The sequence below is a fragment of the Carcharhinus amblyrhynchos genome, unplaced genomic scaffold (genome assembly GCF_965287045.1).
Source record: "Carcharhinus amblyrhynchos unplaced genomic scaffold, sCarAmb.v2.hapA scaffold_45, whole genome shotgun sequence".
Taxonomy (NCBI): Eukaryota; Metazoa; Chordata; class Chondrichthyes; order Carcharhiniformes; family Carcharhinidae; genus Carcharhinus; species Carcharhinus amblyrhynchos.
Window position 1 is genome coordinate 720,487 of NW_027649786.1, and position 23,155 is coordinate 743,641.

Consider the following 23,155-nt stretch of genomic DNA (forward strand, 5'->3'; position numbering starts at 1 on the left):
AGGGTGAACGTTGGTCCCTTAGCGGATGAGAAAGGGGACCTAGTGGTAGGGGATGGGGATATGGCTAAGGTCTTGAATAACTTTTTTGTTTCTGTCTTCACGGAGGAGGACGTGAATAATTTGCCGGGTGTTAGCGATGGAAAGGTGGTAGGACTGGAGGGTCTTAATGACATTACTGTTACTAGAGAGGTGGTGCGCGACAGACTGGAGGGGCTGATTGTGGACAAGTCCCCAGGACCGGATGGAATGCATCCGAGGGTTCTGAAAGAAATGGCGGAGGTGATAGTGGATGCCTTGGTGGTTATTTTCCAGACGTCGCTGGATTCCGGGGAAGTGCCGGAGGATTGGAAAACGGCTAATGTTACGCCGTTGTTTAAGAAGGGTGCCAGGCAAAAGGCGGGGAATTACAGGCCGGTTAGTTTAACGTCTGTGGTAGGTAAAATGTTAGAATCCGTCATTAAGGAGGAAATTGCGAGGCATCTTGAAGGGAATTGCTTGATAGGGCAGACGCAACACGGTTTCATTAAAGGGAAGTCGTGTCTGACCAATTTACTGGAGTTCTATGAGGATGTGTCTAGGGCGGTGGATAGAGGAGAGCCGGTGGATGTGGTCTTTCTGGATTTTCAGAAGGCGTTTGATAAGGTACCTCACAAGAGGTTACTGCAGAAGGTCAGAGGACATGGAGTTGGGGGTAGGGTGTTAGCGTGGATAGAGGATTGGTTGTCAAATAGGAGGCAGAGAGTGGGGGTCAATGGGTGCTATTCGGATTGGCGGTTGGTGACTAGTGGGGTGCCCCAGGGGTCGGTGCTGGGGCCTCAGCTATTTACCATTTATATAGATGATCTGGAGGAGGGAACCGAGTGTAGGGTGTCGAAATTTGCTGATGACACCAAGATTGGGGGAAAGGCAAATTGTGCGGAGGGTGTGGAGAGTCTGCAGAAGGATCTAGATAGGCTGGGCGAATGGGCCAGGAAATGGCAAATGGAATTTAATGTTGGCAAGTGTGAGGTGGTCCACTTTGGTAGGAAGAATGGTAGGAAGGACTATTACTTACGTGGCGAAAAACTGCAGCAGGCGACGGTGCAGAGGGACCTCGGGGTCCTTGTGCATGAGTCGCAAAAACCCAGCCTGCAGGTGCAGCAGGTGGTCAGGAAGGCGAATGGGATGCTGGCCTTCATAGCGAGGGGGATTGAATATAAAAGTAGGGAGGTCTTGCTGCAGCTGTATAGGGCATTGGTGAGGCCGCAGCTGGAGTACTGTGTGCAGTTTTGGGCGCCGCACCTGCGCAAGGATATTTTGGCCTTGGAGGGAGTGCAGAGGAGGTTTACTAGGCTGATACCGGAGTTGAGGGGGTTGAGCTATGAGGAGAGGCTGAATAAACTAGGCTTGTACTCGTTAGAGTTTAGAAGAATGAGGGGAGATCTCATTGAGACGTATAAGATGATGAATGGGATGGATAGGATAGAGGTGGAAAGACTCTTCCCGCTCAAAAAAGACAGTAGGACTAGGGGGCACAGCCTCAAGATAAAGGGGGGGCAGTTCAGAACGGAGTTGAGGAGGAACTTCTTCACTCAAAGGGTGGTGAATCTCTGGAATTCTCTGCCCGTTGAAGTGGTGGAGGCTGCCTCGCTAAATATTTTTAAGAAGCGGGTTGATGGGTTTTTGATAAGAGAGGGGATTAAGGGTTATGGGGAGAGGGCGGGAAAGTGGAACTGAGCCACGACAGATCAGCCATGATCTTATTGAATGGCGGGGCAGGCTCGAAGGGCCAGATGGCCTACTCCTGCTCCTATTTCTTATGTTCTTATGTTCTTAAATCACTATCTATCCGAGAAAGATGGATAAAGCTCCAAAGTTAGTTTTACGTTCAGCCTTGGGGCTCATCAAACTTGCATTTGAATCTTTGTCTGCAGTTATCCTATTTTGTACTTTGCATTGGTGTTCAAAAGGAGAGGGATACATGGATCGGTGGTGTCTCAGAGGGATATGTAAACCCTTTAGAACAAGTCGTCATTACGAGGGAGGAAATGTTAGCTGTATTAAAAAGCATTAAGGTAGACAAATCCCCAGGGCCAGATGGCATCTATCTCAGCTAACTGAGGGAGACAAGAGATGAAATTACCGGTCCTTTAACATAAATCTTTGCTTCCTCGTTGGCCACAGGTGAGGTCCCAGAGGATTGGAGGATAGCCAATGTTGTCCTGTTATTTAAGAAGAGTAGCAAGGATAATCTGTGTAATTATGGTTCAGTGAGCTTGATGTCAGTGATAGTGAAATTGTTGGAGAAGACTCTTAGGATCTATACATATTTGGAACTGAATGGTCTTATTCGCGACCGACACAAGGTTTTGCATGAGGGAGGTCATCTCTCACTAATTTAATTGAGTCTTTTGACGAGGTGACAAAAATGATTGATGAGGGAAGGGGTGTGGATGTTGTCTACATGGACGTTAGTAAAGCATTTGACAAGGTCCCTCATGGCAGGTTGGTGCAAAAGATTTAACCACATGGGATCAAGGGTGAACTAGCTAGATGGACTCAGAATTGGCTTGGCCATAGAAGACAGAGGATAACGGTGGAAGGATGCTTTTCTAAATGGAGGTCTGTAACTGGTATGTTCCGCAGGGATCAGTGTTGGGACTTCTGTTGTTTGTAATCTATATTAATGACTTGGAAGAAAACATAGCTGGTCTGATTAGCAAGTTTGTGGATGATACTAAGTTTGCTGGAGTTGTGGATAGTGATGAAGATTGTTAGAGAGTACAGCAGGATACAGATAGGCTGGACAATTGGGTGGAGAAATGGCAGATGGAATTTAATCCGGACAAATGCGAAGTGATGCATCTTGGTAGATCCAATTCAGGTGGGAGCTGTAAAATAAATTCCAGAACAATCAGGAGCATAGACACAGAGAGAGGTTTGGGTGTGCAGGTCCACAGATCCCTAAAAGTGTCAGCAAAGATGCAAAAGGTGGTGAAGAAAGCATATGGCATGCTTACCTTCATTGGCTGGGGCACCGAGTATCAAAGTTGGCAAATTATGTTAGTTATATAAAACATTGGTTCACCCAGATTTGTAATATGTGTCCAATTCTGGTTACCACACAACCAGGAAGATGTGGAGGCTTTGGAGAGAGAAAAGGTTTACCAGGATGTTTCCTGGTATGGAGGGTATTAGCTATGAGGAGAGATTGAATAAAGTGGGATTGTTCTCCCTGGAAAGACGGAGGCTGAGGGATGACATGAAAGAAGTTTATAAAATTATGAGGGGCATAGATAAGGTGAATTTTTGGAAGCTTTTTCCCAGGACACAAATGACAATTATAAGGGACACAAGTTCAAGATAAGAGGGGAAAGGTTCAGTGGAGACGTGCGGGGGAAGGTTTTTTACACAGAGGACAGTATTGGCCTGGAATGCACCGCCAAGGGTGTTGATTGAGGCAGATACATTTGCGACATTTAAAACTCATCTGGATTGACACATAAACAGACAGGGAATAGAGAGATACAGACAGTTGGTCTAGATAGGACGTGATTGGTGCAGGCTTGGAGGGTCGAAGGGCCTGTTCCTGTACTGTACTGTTCCTCGTTTTTTGTTCAGATAGAGTGTCAGAGCACTTAGTGTAAGCTGGAAAGCTGAAGCATACAGAATGAATTCTAATGTCAGCTACACTTGCTGTGAGTCACACTGAGCTCAATGAGCAACCAGCTGAGTGGGAACTCCATTGTCACAGGGAGCGGCTTTCAGCTGAGATGTTAAACCGAGCTCTCTGCTGTCTGTTCAGGTGAAGGTAAAAGGTCATAAGACTGGAGCAGGAGAAGGTCTTTGACAGAATATTGCACACCTAGATGATGGATGTGCTCTCCAAAATGGGGTTTGGGAGAGAATCTGAATCCAACTGCTCGACACAAACACCAGTAGTGCAGTTTCAGTTAATGGGTGAGAATCAGAAAGCTTTCCAATTAAATCTGTAGTCAGGCAGGGCTGCCCCTCTCTCCTGTTTGTGTGTTGTTTAGAATCATTTGCTGAGTCCACCAGGAAGAATTCAAATATAAGAGCAGTGACAATCCCAGGCAGCAGAGGCACTGTGCTTGGATGATGTTGCCGTCTTTTGCTCGGATCCGCTGTTGATGCACAAACATCAACATCTGCAACCAGTTCAAACAGGCCTGGGAAGCCATGGTAAATCGTGGGAAGAGTGAGGCCATGTTCTTTGGGAACTGGGTGGATCAACAATTAGTCTCCTTTACTGTCAAATCAGGCAGCTTGAGGATACTGGAAATATGGTTTGGAGGGATCAGGGCATGCATTAGAATCTGGAGAGAGCGAGTAGCTATAATGAACCAAAACCTGGGTATATGGGAATGATGCTCCCTCTCCATTGCAGGCAAGAAGCTGGTCATCAGGTGTGAGGTGCTCTCAGTATTGGTGTACATGGCACAGGTCAGACTCGTTCCCCACTCCTGTGTGTGGCAATCACGCAAGCCATTTTCTGCTGCATTTGGGGGTCAAAAATGGACCATGTTTGTAGTGATATACAAACCTCTAGATAAAGGGGAGAAAAGCATGCCAAACATTGTCCGAATCCTGATGGCCACCTTTGTGTCTGGCTGCATGAAGCTGTGCGTAGATCCTCGGTACGCAAACATTAGGTGCCTCTACGTACTGAGGTTCTATCTGTCCTCAGTATTGTAAAGAATGGGTCTGGCCACATTGCCACAGAACGTTCCAAGTACTTAGACTGTGCCATACCACCTTCCTTCATGGAAACGTTTATGTGGAGAAACATCTTTGATGATAAGCCCATCTGGCAGTGGTCAGCATGCCTAGAGGCCCTGAAGGGAAAGGAGATGGTGGATCCTGTTGGATGGTTCCCTGAGCAGACTGTTAAGGTCATGTGGCAGAACACCTCATCACCAGAAATTTCAAACAAGTACCAAAACCTAACTTGGCTGGTAGTGAGAAAGGCCCTCCCGTCAGATCCTTCCTACAGGCATGAGTCTCACCCCATCTGCACATTGCCCTTGAAGAGACTGTTGTCCACCCTCTTGTGAAATCAGCCTTTGCAAAGAAGGTGTGGAGAAAGATGAGGTGGTTTTGTCAAGATTCATCATGAGCAGCTCCGTGATACAGGACTCTGTGCTCTACGGGCTGTTCCCAGGGATACACTCCAATATAATCATCAGCTGCTGCTGGAGAATCATCAACGCCGTGAAAGACACTCTTTGGTCTGCCCGAAACTTGTTGGCCTTCCAGCGCAAGAAACTGCAGACTGGCACATTCCAAAGCTCAGGACGATGTGCTGAGGGACGCACTGAAGCTTGGGGCAGCTGCTGCAGAATCCCACTGGGGAAGGTCACTGTCTAAGACCTTTCAACCACAGTAAAGTGAAGGGAGCAGAACCCTCTTGGACCAAATGAGTCACTGAATGTATACAGTAAATATTATCCTTCTCACAATTGTATTCATGCAACTCAGGGTGCAACTTGATCTCTGCAGATAATCTTTCAATACCTTAGCACCATCTGTAAGGGCCATTTTGAAATGTCCATAATGTTTCTTTGTGTTGAAGCAGCTCAATGTTTAACAGAATGTACATAAAGAAGCTGAATATTATTGCACTTTGTGTGATGGTCATTTTGAAATGTTTGGCGTGTTCTTTAAGATATTTTATGAATAAAGTATATTTTTGCAATCATAAAGCAAAGCCTGGCAGGATCCTGGATTGTTGTTCCCAGTCTCAGACCAACAGCTGTACTGGAAATGTACACTCAGGGGAGAATGGTCTGATCATTCTGAGGGTTTCTCACTTTGTATGAAGCTGATTTTCTTCATTGTTTAATTTGATGAAACTATCCCTCTATAATATTACTCTAAACAAGCTCCAGATTTCGTCATTTCCATGTTAAAGACAGCCGTTAGTGATCTTAGTGTGAGACAGAGAAATCCAAATGTCACAGGTGATTGGGGTAATTTTGGTCAGTGAGTTTTATATTCTAGATTTTGATGACACAACCTGCTCATTCTTCAAGACGGTGAAGCAGAGAAAAATAAAGAAACAGTTACCGTTAAAAACTTGATATTGTCCTGTTCACTCAGCTCTTGTTCAATATCCTGAACAGTGACTGAAAGCGATGAGATTTCCTCCGTTATCTTCTCAATCCTCTCCTTCATCTCCTGACTCTTTTTCTCTTTCTCAAGTTTCAGATCTTCCAACACAATCCTCTCTTCCTCACGGAGAAACTGGTGAAGTTTTTCAAATTCAGCTTTAATCTGTTTCTCTGTCTTTACACTTTGATCCTTTAGAAAATATCAGTGAGATTGAAAAATCAAATGAGGATGTTTAAAAGGTTGTTCAGCCTGAGCAGTTCTGTCCATATCAGAATATTAGAGAGAAAAACTTCCCAATCCTGTTAATTTCCAATCCTGATAATTTGACAAAGAACAAGGAAAATTACAGCACAGGAACAGGTCCTTTGGCCCTCCAAGCCTGCACCGACCATGCTGCCCAAGTGAACTAAAACCCCCTACCCTTGCAGGGACCATATCCCTCCATTCCCATCCTATTCATGTATTTATCAAGATGCCCCTTAAAATTCACCATCATATCTGCTTCCACTACCTCCCCTGGCAACGAGTTCCAGGCACCCACCACCCTCTATATAAAAAACTTGCCTCTTACACTCCTTTAAACCTTGTCCCTCGCACTTTCAACCTACGCCCGCTAGTAATTGATTCTTCGACCCTCGGAAAAAGCTGCTGACTAACCATTCTGTCCATGCCTGTCATAATGTTGTAGACTTCTATCAGGTCTCCCCTCAACCTCCGTCGCTCCAGTGAGAGCAAACCAAGTTTCTCCAAAGCTAATTCTTGTAGCTAATGCTCTACATACCATCCTGGTAAATTTTTTCTGTACCCTCTCTAAAACCTTCACATCCTTCTGGTAGTGTGCCGACCAGATCTGAACACTATATTCCAAGGGCACTGCAGCCTATTGTGCTGACAGTCCAGCCTTCGCAGGGCAGGTTCACTAAGATTCTGTGAAGCTGCAACATGACTTGCCAATTTTTAAACTCAGTGCTCTGGCTGATGAAGGTAAGCATGCCGTGTGCCTTCTTGACTACCTTCTCTACCTGCATTGTCACTCTCAGTGACCTGTGTACCTGCACACCCAGATCCCTCTGCCTATCAGTACTCTTAAGGAATCTGCCATTTACTGTATATTTCCTGTCTGTATTGGACCTTCCAAATGCATTACCTCACATTTGTCCGGATTAAACTCCATCTGCCATCTCTCCGTCCAAGTGTCCAACCAATCTATATTTTGCTGTATCCTCTGACAGTCTCCATCGCTATCCACAATTCCACCAACCTTTGTGTCGCCCACAAACTTATTAGTCAAACCAGTTATATTTTCCTCCAAATCATTTATACACATATTACAAACAGCAAAGGTCCCAACACTGATCCCAGAGGAACTCCACTTGTCACAGCCTTCCATTCAGAAACACACCCTTCCACTGCTACCCTCTGTCTTCTATGACCAAGCCAGTGGGGCTGTTTATCTGATTTATTTTATATAAAGAATATTATTCCTTAATGTAGTGACATCTAGTTAATCGATTAGATGTTTAGACAAATGATTACCAGATGGTCACTTATTCAAGAGAGGGAGCTTTAACTGGGGGATCGAGTTGCTGATTTCTCTGTTTGCTTTAGTAGGGACTATTTTTTGATTTAAAATCTAGGTTTTAGATTCTTTCTCAAATAAAAACACCTCCTGTATGGCCTGATGTTCCTCTCGGGGTGCACCCGAAGTCAGTGTGGGTGGGAGCAGATGTGAAACTGTTCCTGTTGTTAATGTGAGATTACACTGGGTGACCAATTCAGGCCTGGCCAGAGTGTAACGCGTCTGCTAGTTGGGCTAACACTGTGCGCAGGTGTGAATGTGTCGGGCACTGGGTCCAATGAGGAACGGGCAGGAGGTTTAATTCGGAGGAGACAATTCCCTGAAGACTGGCTGGAGTTGTGGGGGAAGCTGAGTGAGGTTTATTTAACAGTTATAAATAGCTGTGTATAGTCACTCCATCGGCACCAGGAAGGCAGGGAAAGCGTGTGGGCAAGTTGGGTGGGCTACCTGCCCCCTGTTTCACCAATGCGTGCCTGGATGTGCTAGTGCAGGATGTCAGTGCCAAGTGGCACATTTGGATGCTCAGGGAAAGAAAGTGCCCCACCTGACAAAGAAGGCCTGGTCGGTGACTACCACCCAGGTCAGTGGACACCAGGTTGTGGTGCTGTACCTAGCTGCTGTGCTGCAAAAGGTTTGATAATCTTCTGTGGTTGATAAGGGTTAGTGCAGAGATGGCATGGACCTGTGTAGAGGTGTAGTTAGGTGTTCAGTCTCCTCAGTGCTCAGAGGTCTGAGTATGTGTATCAACTGCACTGAAACCTGCCCTGCTAAGGCTGGACTGTCAGCACAATAGGCTGTGGTGCTTTGCAGGCGAAGGTGTGCCAGTGTTTAATGGTCTGCCAATTGCCAATGTGAGGGAGGGGACATTGTGAATGAACCTTAAGAAAGATGGAAGTCTCCCCTGTCAGGAGAAGACAAGTCACAAAGCTGCAGAGTGCCGCTGAGCCAGTGGGGGAATCCCCAATCTGCTGGTCCTCACTCAGAGTGAGAGAAATGCTCTCGAGTTGAATTTCCACCAGCCAGCTCATTCCTCCAGTCCTGGTGAGATCTGGGATGAAGGTAAGAGTGCAGGTCCCAGATGTGTGTGCCATAGGAACATGTCATGGGACCCTCATTAGAAAGTGAGCTGCCCCAGCCAGAGTGGCCTCTGAAGCTCCAATACAGACAGTACAACATCACTCCAGTGTCTCAACAGGCAGCCTTGCATGTGTAGTGACGTTGATGATGGAATTGACTGATGTGGCTTCTTTCCACAGATGAGCCAACTGCACCAGCCGCAGTCCACCCCAAGCACCTCCCCCTAAGCGCCAAGGGAACATTGCTCCGGCGCCTGTGTCACGCTGTACCTCAGAGCCAGGCATCAGTTCAGATACTCACATGTTGGTGGGTGTTAGGTCATCACCTTTACAGGTGGTGCACAGTGGTGAGGGTCCAGCACACCCACATGAGGAGGTGGAAGAGGCAAAGTGATCCCAGGATGCTGACATTGGGAGCACTGCTGAAGACCAGGACCATGCTGAGTCCGGGGCAGATGGTGAGCCTCTGAAGCTGCATATCCAGCGGGATGCGTGGGCAGAAAGGGCAGAGATCCACGAGGATCTGAATGCCATGGTCTCCATCATTGAGGAATCTGTGTGGAACCTGAGCACTGTGTTAACCCTGAGCACTGAGTGCACAGCCTCCTCAATTGACAGAGTGACGACTGAAGAGACAGCTTAACGGACACCCTCAGGAATTCCAGGGGAAGTGTTTGAACCTGCAAACCAGCGCACTGACTGCGACCTCAGGAGATCACTGCCAGTGTGAGTGATGGATGAGGAACCAAGTGTCTCTGCTAAGTGCTGTCCATCACTGATGAGCAGAGAGGTCCAAATGCAATTCACGCTGCTGGCTGAGCTTCCTGTTGTTTCTATGGTTCCTCAGGGTTAGGCAAGGTGAGTTACCGGTCAAATTTTTCAAAGTGTGTCCATAGGTCTAAGGGTAGTCAAATAAATGGCAGGGAGACGTGTCAGCTGTGTAAGGTGCAATATGTGGGAGTTCCTGGAGACACAGCATCTCCAGAGAGTCCACATCTGCACCAAATGTCTGGAGTTGCAGCGTTTGAGGGCCCGGGTTAGGCAACTGGAGTTGAGGCTGGAGGATTTATTTTTAGTGAGGGAAAATGAGGCACTAATGAATAGGAACCAGATTCAAGAGGGGATCCCAGAGCCAAGGAGGGGGGATGGGTGGGTTACAGTTAGGAAGGGGAAAAAGAAGAGGAGTAATGTTCCAAAGACTACCCCAGGGGTAGTCTCTCAAGATAGCAGGGGTAAGGCACCAACTGAGGTGGAAAGGGCACAAGGGGAAGAGGAAAATGCCTCAGAGGGAAGGAAGGGGGCTGGATGTGAGATAGTGGTGGGGGACGGGAGGGTTAGAGGAATTGATAGGCGGTTCTGTGGGCAAAAGCGGGACTCCAGGATGGTGGTCTGCCTCCCTGGAGCAGGGGTACAGGATGTGTCGGAGAGGGTAGAGGGAATGTTGAAGTGCCAAGGGACCCAGGCGGATGTAATTATACATGTAGGAGAGAAGGACATAGGAAGGAAGAGTAGGGGGGAAATACGTATGCAGTTCAGGGAGTTGGGAGCCAGGCTGAAGTGCAGGGCCTCCAGGGTGGTGATCTCTGGGCTGTTGCCAGTGCCCAGCAATAGCAGGGATAAGAATAATGAGATCCTGCAGCTGAATGCGTGGCTGAGGGATTGGTGCAGGACTGAGGGTTTTAGTTTTGTTGACCATTGGGAAGTCTTTGCAAAGGAAGGGCACTTGTATAAGAGGGATAGGGAACACTTAAATGGGAAGGGGACACATATTTTAGCTGGGAGGTTGGCTGGAGTATTTAAGCAGGGTTTAAACTAGTATGGCGGTGGGGTGGGGAGGAGAGAGACAGCTCAGGCACTGGGAGTGAGTTGGAGGTCAGGGGAAGTCTAGATGATAGGAAAATCCCCCAGGAGAAGAAGGATCCGAGAGGGCCTGAGGGTCTTAGGTGCATCTGTTTTAATGCGAGGAGTGTGACGGGAAAGTCGGATGAACTTAGGGCCTTGATGTTCGCGAGGAATTTAGATGTGGTGGCAGTGACAGAGACATGGTTAAAGGAGGAGCAGGACTGGCAGCTAAATATTCCAGGGTATAAGTGTTTTAGGTGTGATAGAGGGAGGTTGAAAAGAGGAGGGGGAGTGGCACTCTTAGTTAGGGAGCAGATCACAGTGGTGCAGAGGGAGGATAACATGGAGGGGCTGGAAATTGAGTCTCTGTGGGTGGAGTTGAGGAATAGGAAGGGGGCCATGACTATGCTAGGAGTGTACTATAGGCCACCCGATAGCCCACAGGCAGTGGAAGAGGGTATATGTAGGGACATTTTGGATAAGTGTAGGAAGAACAGGGTTGTTGTAGTGGGAGATTTTAATCTCCCTGGGGTGGATTGGAAGGTGCCTAGAGCTGGGGGGTCTGATGGGGAGGAATTCGTAAGATGTGTATTGGAAGGATCCTTGCAACAGTATGTAGATAGCCCGACTAGAGAGGGGGCGATACTGGATTTAGTTCTGGGAAATGAGCCGGGTCAGGTGGTTGAGGTTGCGGTAGGTGAACATGTGGCTAATAGTGACCACAACTCCGTCTACTTTAGGATACGGATGGAAAAAGACGAGAGCTGTCCTAAGGGGAGGGTGCTAAATTGGGGGAAGGCTAGATACAGCCGGATTAGGCAGGAGCTTAGGGATACAGACTGGGATAGGCTGTTGGAAGGCAAGACCAGGTTAGGCATGTGGGAGTCTTTCAAGGGAAAACTGCAAAGGGTGCAGGAAAGGCATGTGCCAGTTAGGAGAAAGGATGGGAAAGGTAGGATTAGGGAACGATGGATTACTAGAGATATAGAAGACCTGGTTAGGAAGAAACGAGAGGCATATGTCAGGTCTAAGCAGCTGGGAACGGAGAGAGCGTTGGAGGAATACAGAGAGAGAAGGAGGGATCTCAAACGGGGAGTTAGGAGAGCAAAGAGGGGGCATGAGATGGCTTTGGCAGGTAGGGTTAAGGAGAATCCAAAGGCATTTTACTCCTATCTTAAGAACAAAAGGGTGGCTAGGGGTAAAATCGGTCCTCTCAGGGACAAACGTGGGGAATTGTGCTTAGAGGCAGAGGGAATGGGGGAGATCCTGAATGAATACTTTGCGTCGGTATTCACGAAGGAGAGGGGCTTGATGTCTAGTACGGTCATTGAGGGAGCAGTAGACCAATTGAAAGATCTATCGATTACGAGGGAAGAAGTGTTAGGGCTTTTAGATGGCATTAAAACCGATAAATCTCCGGGGCCCGATTGCATTTATCCTAGGCTGCTTGGAGAGGCGCGGGATGAGATTGCTGGGCCTCTGACGCGAATCTTTGTCTCTTCTTTGGACACAGGTGAGGTCCCAGAGGACTGGAGGATAGTGAACGTGGTACCATTGTTTAAAAAGGGTAGGAGGGATAGCCCGGGTAACTATAGGCCGGTGAGCTTGATGTCAGTGGTAGGTAAGTTGATGGAGAGGACTCTTAGGGATAGGATTTATGTGCACTTAGAGCGTTGCGATCTGATTAAGGATTCGCAGCATGGCTTTGTTAAGGGGAAGGCTTGCCTTACAAATCTGGTAGAATTCTTTGAGAAGGTGACAAAAATGGTCGACAAAGGACGAGCTGTTGATGTCGTCTATATGGATTTCAGTAGAGCTTTTGACAAAGTCCCTCATGGTAGGTTGGTACAGAAGATTAAAGCTCATGGGACATGTGGTCAGGTATCCAGATGGGTAGAGAACTGGCTTGCAAAGAGGAGTCAGAGAGTAGTAGTGGAGGGGTCTTTTTCTAGCTGGAGGTCTGTCACTAGTGGTGTGCCGCAGGGCTCAGTACTGGGACCTCTTCTCTTTGTAGTGTATATAAATGATTTGGAAGAGGGAGTAGGTGGTGTGATCAGCAGATTTGCTGATGACACCAAGATGGCTGGATTGGCGGGCAGTGAGGAGCAGTGTCTGGCAATACAGCGGGATATTGATAGGCTAGTTGATTGGGCAGATACATGGCAAATGGAGTTTAATCCGGATAAATGTGAGGTGATGCATTTTGGCCGGAATAATGTAGGGGGGAGTTATATGGTAAAGGGTAAGCCTGTAAGGAGTATAGAATCGCAGCGAGACCTGGGGTTGCAAGTGCACAAGTCTTTGAAGGTGGCAGTGCAAGTGGAGAGTGTGGTGAAGAAAGCCTATGGTATGTTAGCCTTTATAGGAAGGGGTATAGAATATAAGAGCTAGAGTCTAATGTTGCAGTTGTACAGAACGTTGGTTAGGCCGCATTTGGAGTACTGCGTCCAGTTCTGGTCGCCTTACTACCGGAAGGATGTGGAGACTCTGGAGAGAGTGTAGAGGAGGTTTACCAGGATGTTGCCTGGTATGGAAGGACTGGGGTATGAGGAAAGATTGAAGAAATTGGGGTTCTTTTCCCTTGAAAGACGCCGACTGAGGGCGGATCTAATAGAGGTATATAAGATTATGAAGGGTATAGATAGAGTAAACAGAGGTAAGCTATTTCCTATGATAGAGACACGTAGGACAAGGGGCCATGGACTTAAGGTGAGGGGGGAAAGGTACAACACAGATATTAGAGGGAGGTTTTTCACACAGAGGGTAGTGGGGTATGGAATGCTCTGCCAAGTAAGGTGGTGGAGGCAAACACGCTAGAGTCATTTAAGAGTAACTTGGACAGGCACATGACTGGGTTGGAGATGGGTGGATATAGGAGATTGTTTTAAATAAGGGTCATTAGCATTGGGGTGTCCCTGGTAATGTAAATGGGTATGGTATGACAATGTTTTTTCTCTTTTCATTCACAGGTTTTAAGTCGGTCCACCTCGTGTCCAGCGAGGGGCATACACGCGATGGGTCGTACTGGGGCTGCTCTTGGTTGTTCGAGATTGGCCTAGTGCTTCATGTCGCTAGTGTGTGCCTAAACTGGACAAGATACTGGGCAAGACGACAGCTCAGTGACTATCACTGTTTGCTGTGCAGACACATGGATTTGGGCCGGTGTCTGTGGGAGTTTGCGCATTCTCCCCGTGCTTGCGTGGGTTTTCTCTGGGTGCTCCGGTTTCCTCCCACACCCCAAAGATGTGCTATTCGGCTGGTTGGCAGGAATAAATTGTCCCTAAATCAGTTTCCCTCAATCTGGATGGCCATAAAACAATAGACAGGGGTCGTAGGTGGAGAGGGGGACTGGTGGTGTTGAGATGGCGGCGCGGGCTCGTTGGGCCGAAGGGCCCGTTTCCCGGGCTGATTTTGTTCTTTGATATTTTGGCCCTGGAGGGAGTGCAGAGGAGGTTTACTAGGCTGATACCGGAGTTGAGGGGATTGAGCTATGAGGAGAGGCTGAATAAACTAGGCTTGTACTCGTTAGAGTTTAGAAGAATGAGGGGAGATCTCATTGAGACGTATAAGATGATGAATGGGATGGATAGGATAGAGGTGGAGAGACTCTTCCCGCTCAAAAAAGACAGTAGGACTAGGGGGCACAGCCTCAAGATAAAGGGGAGGCGGTTTAGAACGGAGTTGAGGAGGAACTTCTTCACTCAAAGGGTGGTGAATCTCTGGAATTCTCTGCCCGTTGAAGTGGTGGAGGCTGCCTCGCTAAATATTTTTAAGAAGCGGGTTGATGGGTTTTTGATAAGAGAAGGGATTGAGGGTTATGGGGAGAGGGCGGGAAAGTGGAACTGAGCCACGACAGATCAGCCATGATCTTATTGAATGGCGGGGCAGGCTCGAAGGGCTAGATGGCCTACTCCTGCTCCTATTCCTTATGTTCTTATGTTCTTATGTTCTCACAGGGCATTCCGAACGAGGGCAGCAGCTTCTCCACTCTTTGCCGTGATGAAGCCACAGTTCCTGCGGAATGGCCAGCCATGGGGCTGGATTCTCCCTCCCAGCCGGAGACAACTCAGGCTCCACCAGTCAGAGGACTACCACCAACGGCCACCTGGACAGCAAAGTCAGCAGGCTGCCTCCAATGTCACTGCCAGATAGGGGAGAAGGGGAAAGTCATGGTGAGGGGTGCACTAAGACACAGCACCCAGAGGCGTCAATCTAAGGCACCTTCAGCACAATAGGGACGTGTTATGGGTGACATTATTTGTCATTTTGAAGCTTGTGTTAGGGATGGCAAATGTATACGTTCTTTTCCTGTTAATCTAAGCTAATGTAAGCGTTTTCTTTACTGTAATGGGCTGAGGTGTTTTGAACAGTCGCCAGATGCTGCATGGGCTTGTAACTGTATAGTGTTTGCAATCCTTTGGATCAGTCAAAGTATCAAAAGCGCATCTTGAGCAATCCACTGGACCTCTGCACCACCACTCTCGAGGATGCATAAGTCCCTATCCCTGGAGAGGCGTAACCTCCAATGTCATGGACCTCAGACATTATTACAGGTTGGTGCTCTGCTTGTATACTCTAACCAATGAGTAATGGTGTCTGTGGCATCCCCACCCGCCTTGGTCTCCCTGCTGAGCCCCACCACCAACTCAGCCTGTGCCTCTCAACGGTCTCTGGCTGGGATCCTGCCTGCACTCGCCTTGCCTCCTCTCCCTCCTGTTCCTCTGTTCCTCTTCAGAGGAGATCACACCAGCTGAATACATTCTCCCCATTAGAGCAGATACAGAGGGATCACTTGCTCCAATCCTCACGGAAATTTTCTTGTGATGATGCAGTCCCGAAATGCTGAAAGGGCACGCTAATAAAAGCTAAAGAATTACTGAGAAACTCAGGAACAACTCTGTACTCACACAACAATGAGCTCAGAATGAGAGAAAGTGTTGCTGCTCTGTGGGCCGCATACGATTTTTACACGTGCGTGGTGATGTCGGGAAATCGTACTCAATGTTGTTTCATGAAATTTTATTCTCGACCAGGTCAGATACACATCCAAGCATAAAATTCTGGCCCACTTCCAGACTATCAATCCTTTCTTCATTTGAAAGACCCTTATCAGGTCCCCCTCTCCCCCCCGCCATTCCCCATAATCTTTTTCAGAGAAAAGAGCCACAGCCAGTTCAATCTTTCCAATTTAAACTCTTTTAAATTTTAAAGTTTATTTGTTAGTGTCACAAGTCAGCTTACATTAACATTGCAATGCAGTTACTCTGAAAATCCCCTAGTTGCCACACTCCGGCGCCTTTTCGGGTACACTGAGGGTACATCTAGTCAGCACATCTTTCGAACTGTGGAGGAAATGGGAGCACCCAGAGGAAACCCATGCAGAAAGGATATTATTAAACTAGAAAGAGTGCAGAAAAGATTTACTAGGATGCTACCGGGACTTGATGGTTTGCGTTATAAGGAGAGGCTGGATAGAGTGGGACATTTTTCTCTGGAGCGTAGGAGGCTGAGGGGTGACCTTATAGAGGTCTATAAAATAATGAGGGGCGCAGACCAGCTAGATAGTCAATATCTTTTCCCAAAGGTAGGGGAGTCTAAAACTAGAGGGCATAGGTTTAGGGTGAGAGGGGAGAGGTACCAAAGTGTTTAGAGGGGCAATTTTTTCACAAAGAGGGTGGTGAGTGTCTGGAAGAAGCTGCCAGAGGTAGTAGTAGAGGCGGATACAATTTTATCTTTTAAAAAACATTTAGATAATTACAAGGGTACGATGGATACAGAGGGATACGGGCCAAATGCGGACAATTGGGATTAGCTGAGGGGTTTTAAAAAAAAAGGGCGGCATGGACAAGTTGGGCCGAAGGGCCTGTTTCCACGCTGTAAATCTCTATGAATCTATGACTCTATGACACGGGGAGAACGTGCAGACTCTGCACAGTCAGTGACCCAAACCACGAATCGAATCCAGGTCCCTAGTGCTCTGAGACAGCAGTGCTAACCTCTGTGTCACCGTGCCACCCACATAGTTCCAGGATCAACCTTGTGAATATTTTATACACCATCTCCACTCTCTCTTTATATCTATAATATGAACACAGAATCCTGCATCTTGTAATTCTGTAAGTGTATAGAATGGAAAGTAAAATAAAATCAGAAATACCTGAATGTGGGTTAATGTTTTCTTGTAATCACTTTTTACAGCGCAGCATTCCTCCTTCTTGTCCTGGACTGGCTTCAGTGAGTTTCGCAGTTCTTCCTAAACAAAAACATCAGTTAATTTGTACAATTTTCAGAAATACACACCCAAAAATTAAATAACACTTGGTTAAAATTAAAATTCTCTGAGCTCTCAGGTTTTTATGAGGCTTCAGTTTCTTCACGTGCAGCAGTTTGATGTAAACTTTCAGTTTGCTGTCTGTGTAAAACTGGTGTTTGGGATCAGTCACCAGATTTAGGCACCACCTGACTTTCTAAACATTGAAATTAGGAATATCAAAGAATAATATGTTGCTCAAGGTATGAAGTTCAACCATGTTTTGATTTTTATGTCTTAAACTGATTTAAAATAGTATTCTGATTTAAACTGAAACTAATTTAAAATAGTATTAAGTCACAGGTAGATAGATTTCTGATCGATAAGGGAATTAAGGATTATGGGGAGCAGGCGGGTAAGTGGAACTGATCCACTTCAGATCAGCCATGACCTTATTGAATGGCGGGGCAGGCTCGAGGGGCTAGATGGCCTACTCCTGCTCCTATTTCTTATGTTCTTATGTAGTATTCAGAAATTATCTCTACTGTTAATGTGTTCATTCAACTGTTCAGCCCATTGCCTTTCTGTTTCTGCCTCTTACTAATAAACAACTCTGATGTCGACATCATAAAGTCAATAAGTGATTACCACAGAAGTTCTGTTTTTTGTAATAAAATGTTAACTTAGTGAGTTGGTCATATCTCAAAAAGTGTGACACATTCAACAATAGTTCCCATACCAGGCAGTTTTATCTATTTTGGGTTGCTTCTGAAATAGAGCAAATCAACTGGTTTTACAAGGCAGGCTTTCTTCGTGGATGCAGCTTGCTGTTGGCTGAGTTCTTAAAACAGCTACAGTTGGACAAGTTGGATACTTCTGATATAGTTTTTTTCCTTTTCGATCTTCCCGTATCTGAACTAGCCTCTTAAAGTTTATTTGTTAGTCACAAGTTGGTTTACATTAACACTGCAATGAAGTTACTGTAAAATTCCCCTAGTCGCCACACTTTGGTGCCTGTTCAGGCCAATGCTCCTAACCAGCATGTCTTTCAGACTGTGGGAGGAAACCAGATCCCCTGGAGGAAGCCCACCCAGGGAGAACATGTAAACTCCACACAGACAATGACCCAAGCCAGGAATTGAACCAGTGTCCCTGGTGCTGTGAAGCATCAGTGCTAACCACTGTGCCACCATTCTTCAGAAGTGAAACTTAATTACCTTCGTTTCGTGAGTTTCCATTTTAGAATGTAAATGCAAAGTTTCCTCCTTTGAAATGCTAATACATCTTCAGACCCTTTATGTTCTATTTCACATTGTTACCAGCTTGCCCTCGGAAAGCATCTGTTTGACCTGTTGCTAGTCTCATCAAAAGTACGAGCACTAGCTGCACTAACCTATCCAAACTGCCCCTGACTTTAAGCAGTCCAATAGTTTTTTAAAACATATAACCAGTCAAAAATATTCCAATTTACTGGATGTACCTGCTATTTTCATGTGATCATTATTTTTCTCTAGCAGCTTGTATATTTCTTGCCTTTTGAATATCTCTGAATCTGCTCTATTATTGACAGTAGTGCCCTCACTTGACTAGGCCTCAAACTCTGCAATTTCCTCCTGAAAACTCTGTCTTTCTTCTTCGGAGACATTCCAGAGAAACTACCTCTGTGACCAAAGTTTTGACCATCTGTCGTAAGATCCCCTTATCACATAGAATCATAAACTCCCTACGATGCAGAGGGAAGCCATTTGACCCATCAGCCTGCACCGACACTCTGACAGAGCATCTTCCCCAGCCTCTATCCCTGTAACCTCACGTATTAACCCCGCTAATCCCCCTAACATATAGATCTTGGGGACACTAAGTGGCAATTTAGCATGGCCAACCAACCTAACCTGCACACCTTTGGAGTGTGGGAGGGAACCGAAGCGTCGGAGAAAACCCACACAGACATGGAGAGAATGCGCAAACTCCACACAGTCCTTCAAGAATTGACCCTGATTCCTGGCAGTGCGAGTCAGCAGTGTAACCACTGTGTGCCGAAGTGCCACCCCAATTTGGGAGGTAGGAGATTTCCCACTGCACTGGGAGATCGGGGACCTTGTATAACGGCACGCCAAGATCTCTGCAGCTGGCTTTCCCAGCGAGTCATGATGTGGGTATGCCGGCGTTGGACTGGTGTAAACACAGTAAAAAGTCTGACAACACCAGGTTTTAGTCCAACCTATTTATTTGATAATATACTCGCAAGCTTTCGGGTTAGCCCCTTCGTCAGGTGAATGGAGAGTTCTGGCCTCAGACAGAGCATATAAAGCACAGACAGTTTAGAGATTACTGATTAGAATGCGAATCCTTACACCTAACCTGCTGTTCAAGACCTGAAGTGGCTGATAATGTGAGTGGAAGGAGCACTGATCACAGTTTAAAGAGATGTGTATTGTCTCCAGACAGTACAGTAAGTGAGGTTTTGCAAACCCAGGCAAGTCACGGGAGTTACAGATAGTGCGACATGAACCCAAGATCCCTGTTGAGACTGTCCTCATGTGTGCGGAACTTGGCTATCAGTCTCTGTTCAGCGACTCTGCGCTGTCGTGTGTCGTGAAGGCCGCCTTGGAGAATGCTTACCCGAAGGTCAGAGGCTGAATGCCCGTGACCACTGAAGTGTTCGCCAACAGGAAGGGAACAGTCTTGCCTGGTGACTGTCGAGCGATGTTCATTCATCCGTTGTCGTAGCGTCTGCATGGTCTCCCCAATGTACCATGCTTCGGGACATCCTTTCTTGCAACGTATCAGGTAGACAATGTTGGCCGAGTTGCAAGAGTATTTACCATGTACCTGGTGGACGGTATTCTCACGTGTGATGATGGTATCCATGTCGATGATCCGGCATGTCTTGCAGAGGTTGCTGTGGCAGGGTTGTGTGGTATTGTGGTCACTGTTCTCCTGAAGGCTGGGTAGTTTGCTGCAAACAATGGTCTGTTTGAGGTTGTGTGGTTGTCTGAAAGCAAGAAGTGGGGGTGTGGGGATAGCCCTGGCGAGATGTTCGTCTTCATCAATGATATGTTGAAGACTCCGGAGAAGATGTCGTAGCTTCTCCGCTCCGGGGAAGTACTGGACGACGAAGGGTACTCTGTCCACTGTGTCCTGTGTTTGCCTTCTGAGGAGATCGGTGCGGTTTTTCGCTGTGGCGCATCGGAACTGCCGATCTATGAGTCGAGCACCATATCCTGTTCTTATGAGGGCATCTTTCAGGGTCTGGAGGTGTCTGTCACGATCCTCCTCATCTGAGCAAATCCTGTGTATACGGAGGGCTTGTCCATAGGGAATGGCTTCTTTAACATGTTTAGGGTGGAAACTGGAGAAGTGGAGCATTGTGAGATTGTCTGTGGGCTTGCGGTACAGTGAGGTGCTGAGGTGACCGTCCTTAATGGAGATGCGTGTGTCCAAGAATTCCCCAGAATCAGTTGCATTCTTGGACACACGCATCTCCATTAAGGACGGTCACCTCAGCACCTCACTGTACCGCAAGCCCACAGACAATCTCACAATGCTCCACTTCTCCAGTTTCCACCCTAAACATGTTAAAGAAGCCATTCCCTATGGACAAGCCCTCCGTATACACAGGATTTGCTCAGATGAGGAGGATCGTGACAGACACCTCCAGACCCTGAAAGATGCCCTCATAAGAACAGGATATGGTGCTCGACTCATAGATCGGCAGTTCCGATGCGCCACAGCGAAAAACCGCACCGATCTCCTCAGAAGGCAAACACAGGACACAGTGGACAGAGTACCCTTCGTCGTCCAGTACTTCCCCGGAGCGGAGAAGCTACGACATCTTCTCTGGAGTCTTCAACATATCATTGATGAAGACGAACATCTCGCCAGGGCTATCCCCACACCCCCACTTCTTGCTTTCAGACAACCACACAACCTCAAACAGACCATTGTTTGCAGCAAACTACCCAGCCTTCAGAACAGTGACCACAATACCACACAACCCTGCCACAGCAACCTCTGCAAGACATGCCGGATCATCGACATGGATACCATCATCACACGTGAGAATACCGTCCACCAGGTACATGGTAAATACTCTTGCAACTCGGCCAACATTGTCTACCTGATACGTTGCAAGAAAGGATGTCCCGAAGCATGGTACATTGGGGAGACCATGCAGACGCTACGACAACGGATGAATGAACATCGCTCGACAGTCACCAGGCAAGACTGTTCCCTTCCTGTTGGCGAACACTTCAGTGGTCACGGGCATTCAGCCTCTGACCTTCGGGTAAGCATTCTCCAAGGCGGCCTTCACGACACACGACAGCGCAGAGTCGCTGAACAGAGACTGATAGCCAAGTTCCGCACACATGAGGACGGTCTCAACAGGGATCTTGGGTTCATGTCGCACTATCTGTAACCCCCGTGACTTGCCTGGGTTTGCAAAACCTCACTTACTGTACTGTCTGGAGACAATACACATCTCTTTAAACTGTGATCAGTGCTCCTTCCACTCACATTATCAGCCACTTCAGGTCTTGAACAGCAGGTTAGGTGTAAGGATTCGCATTCTAATCAGTAATCTCTAAACTGTCTGTGCTTTATATGCTCTGTCTGAGGCCAGAACTCTCCATTCACCTGACGAAGGGGCTAACCCGAAAGCTTGCGAGTATATTATCAAATAAATAGGTTGGACTAAAACCTGGTGTTGTCAGACTTTTTACTGTTTCGCAGCGAGCTCAGGCTCCATCTCCTCCCCCCTACTGGCAAGAACTGCATTCTGGCTCTTTTTTTGCACTAAGTGCCATAAGATTGCAACTGGCAGCTCGCTGAAAACAACCATCATGGTTCTCTCTCATTTCTTGCCTGTAACTTTGAATTCTATTGTCAACTTGCATCCTGAAGAATTTAATAATAAATATTGAGAGATACTCAAACCCAAATCTATGATTGTTCCCTGTTGAGGATTCTGTTATCTGTTTCTGTGTTTTATTTTACACAGGATCTCCTCACCTTAAACTCTTCAGCAGCTTCTCCCACTGGCAGCATCTCGTGGTTTTGATGATTTTTTGAAATCTGACAAATGACACAGATGGGCTGATTGTCAGTTTTACAGAAAACTTTCAGCTTCTCCTGGTGATGGCTGCATTCTGGCTGAATTTTATCACCTTTGTCACTTTTTACAAACAGTTCCACCATGTTGGAGAGAGTGCGGTTAGGTCTTAGATCCCTGGAGGAAGTCTCTTTTCTACAGATGGGGCAGGATGCAGTGACAGCTTTCTCCCAGTACTGGGTTATACAGGATCGACAGAAGCTGTGATCACAGTCCATTAAAACAGGATCTTTATACAGATCGTGGCAAACAGCACAGGAAAGTTCATCTTCCATCTCGACAGACTGATCACCTTGTCTCTGCTCTGAGTAAAATGGTGATCAATGTTCAGTGAAATACTTTCACTTTCACTTCCTGATTTCAACAGTAATATTATTATAAACCACACCCAGAAAAGGGTGAGGAAAATACGTAACAGAAATCAGATAAACCCAAGTTAGTCACAAATTTTGTTCGGGAATCTGCCACCCTGACAGGCCGGCTCTTGTAAAAATGTAGATTTTTATTACCATAATTGTCGATCTCATGTAAAAGTCAGCCTACAACATCGAGCCAAAAAATTCAAACTCTATTTCTACTTGATGACACAGGCTGACTCTCTCTCTCGCTGACCCCCGTCACTCGCTGACCCCCTTCACTCACTGACTCTCCCTCACTCGCTGACCCTCCCTCACTCGCTGACCCCCCTCAACCGCTGACCCCCCTCACCCGCTGACCCCCCTCACCCGCTGACCCCCCTCACCCGCTGACCCCCCTCACCTGCTGACCCCCCTCACCCGCTGACCCCCCTCACTCGCTGACCTCCCTCACCCGCTGACCCCCCTCACTGCTGACCCCCCTCACTCACTGACTCTCTCACTCGCTGACCCCCTCACTCGCTGACCCCCCTCACTCCCTCACACAGGCTGACTCTCTCTCACTCACTGACTTTCCCTCACTCACTGACTCTCCCTCACTCACTGACCCTCCCTCACTCGCTGACCCCCCACACTCGCTGACCCCCCACACTCGCTGACCCCCCTCACTCGCTGACCCCCCTCACCCGCTGACCCCCCTCACCCGCTGACCCCCTCACTCACTGACTCTCTCACTTGCTGGCCCCCGTCACTCGCTCACCCCCCTCACTCCCTCACACATGCTGACTCTCCCTCACTCACTGACTCTCCCTCACTCGCTCTCTCCCA

General features: G+C 47.3%; 1 protein-coding gene across 1 annotated transcript in view; it reads right to left on the reverse strand.

The window, feature by feature from the left end:
* Nucleotides 1-22,444, reverse strand: part of LOC145337284 (zinc-binding protein A33-like) — a 28,162-nt gene extending 5,718 nt beyond the window's left edge. Inside the window, exons 1-3 of the mRNA XM_080182076.1 lie at nucleotides 21,872-22,444; nucleotides 16,766-16,861; nucleotides 6,067-6,300 (exon numbers count right to left, since the gene is read on the reverse strand). Coding sequence (XP_080038202.1) covers nucleotides 6,067-6,300; nucleotides 16,766-16,861; nucleotides 21,872-22,246 — 705 coding nt within the window. The 5' untranslated portion in view covers nucleotides 22,247-22,444. The remainder of the gene's footprint in view (nucleotides 1-6,066; nucleotides 6,301-16,765; nucleotides 16,862-21,871) is intronic.
* Nucleotides 22,445-23,155: the final 711 nt, after the last annotated feature.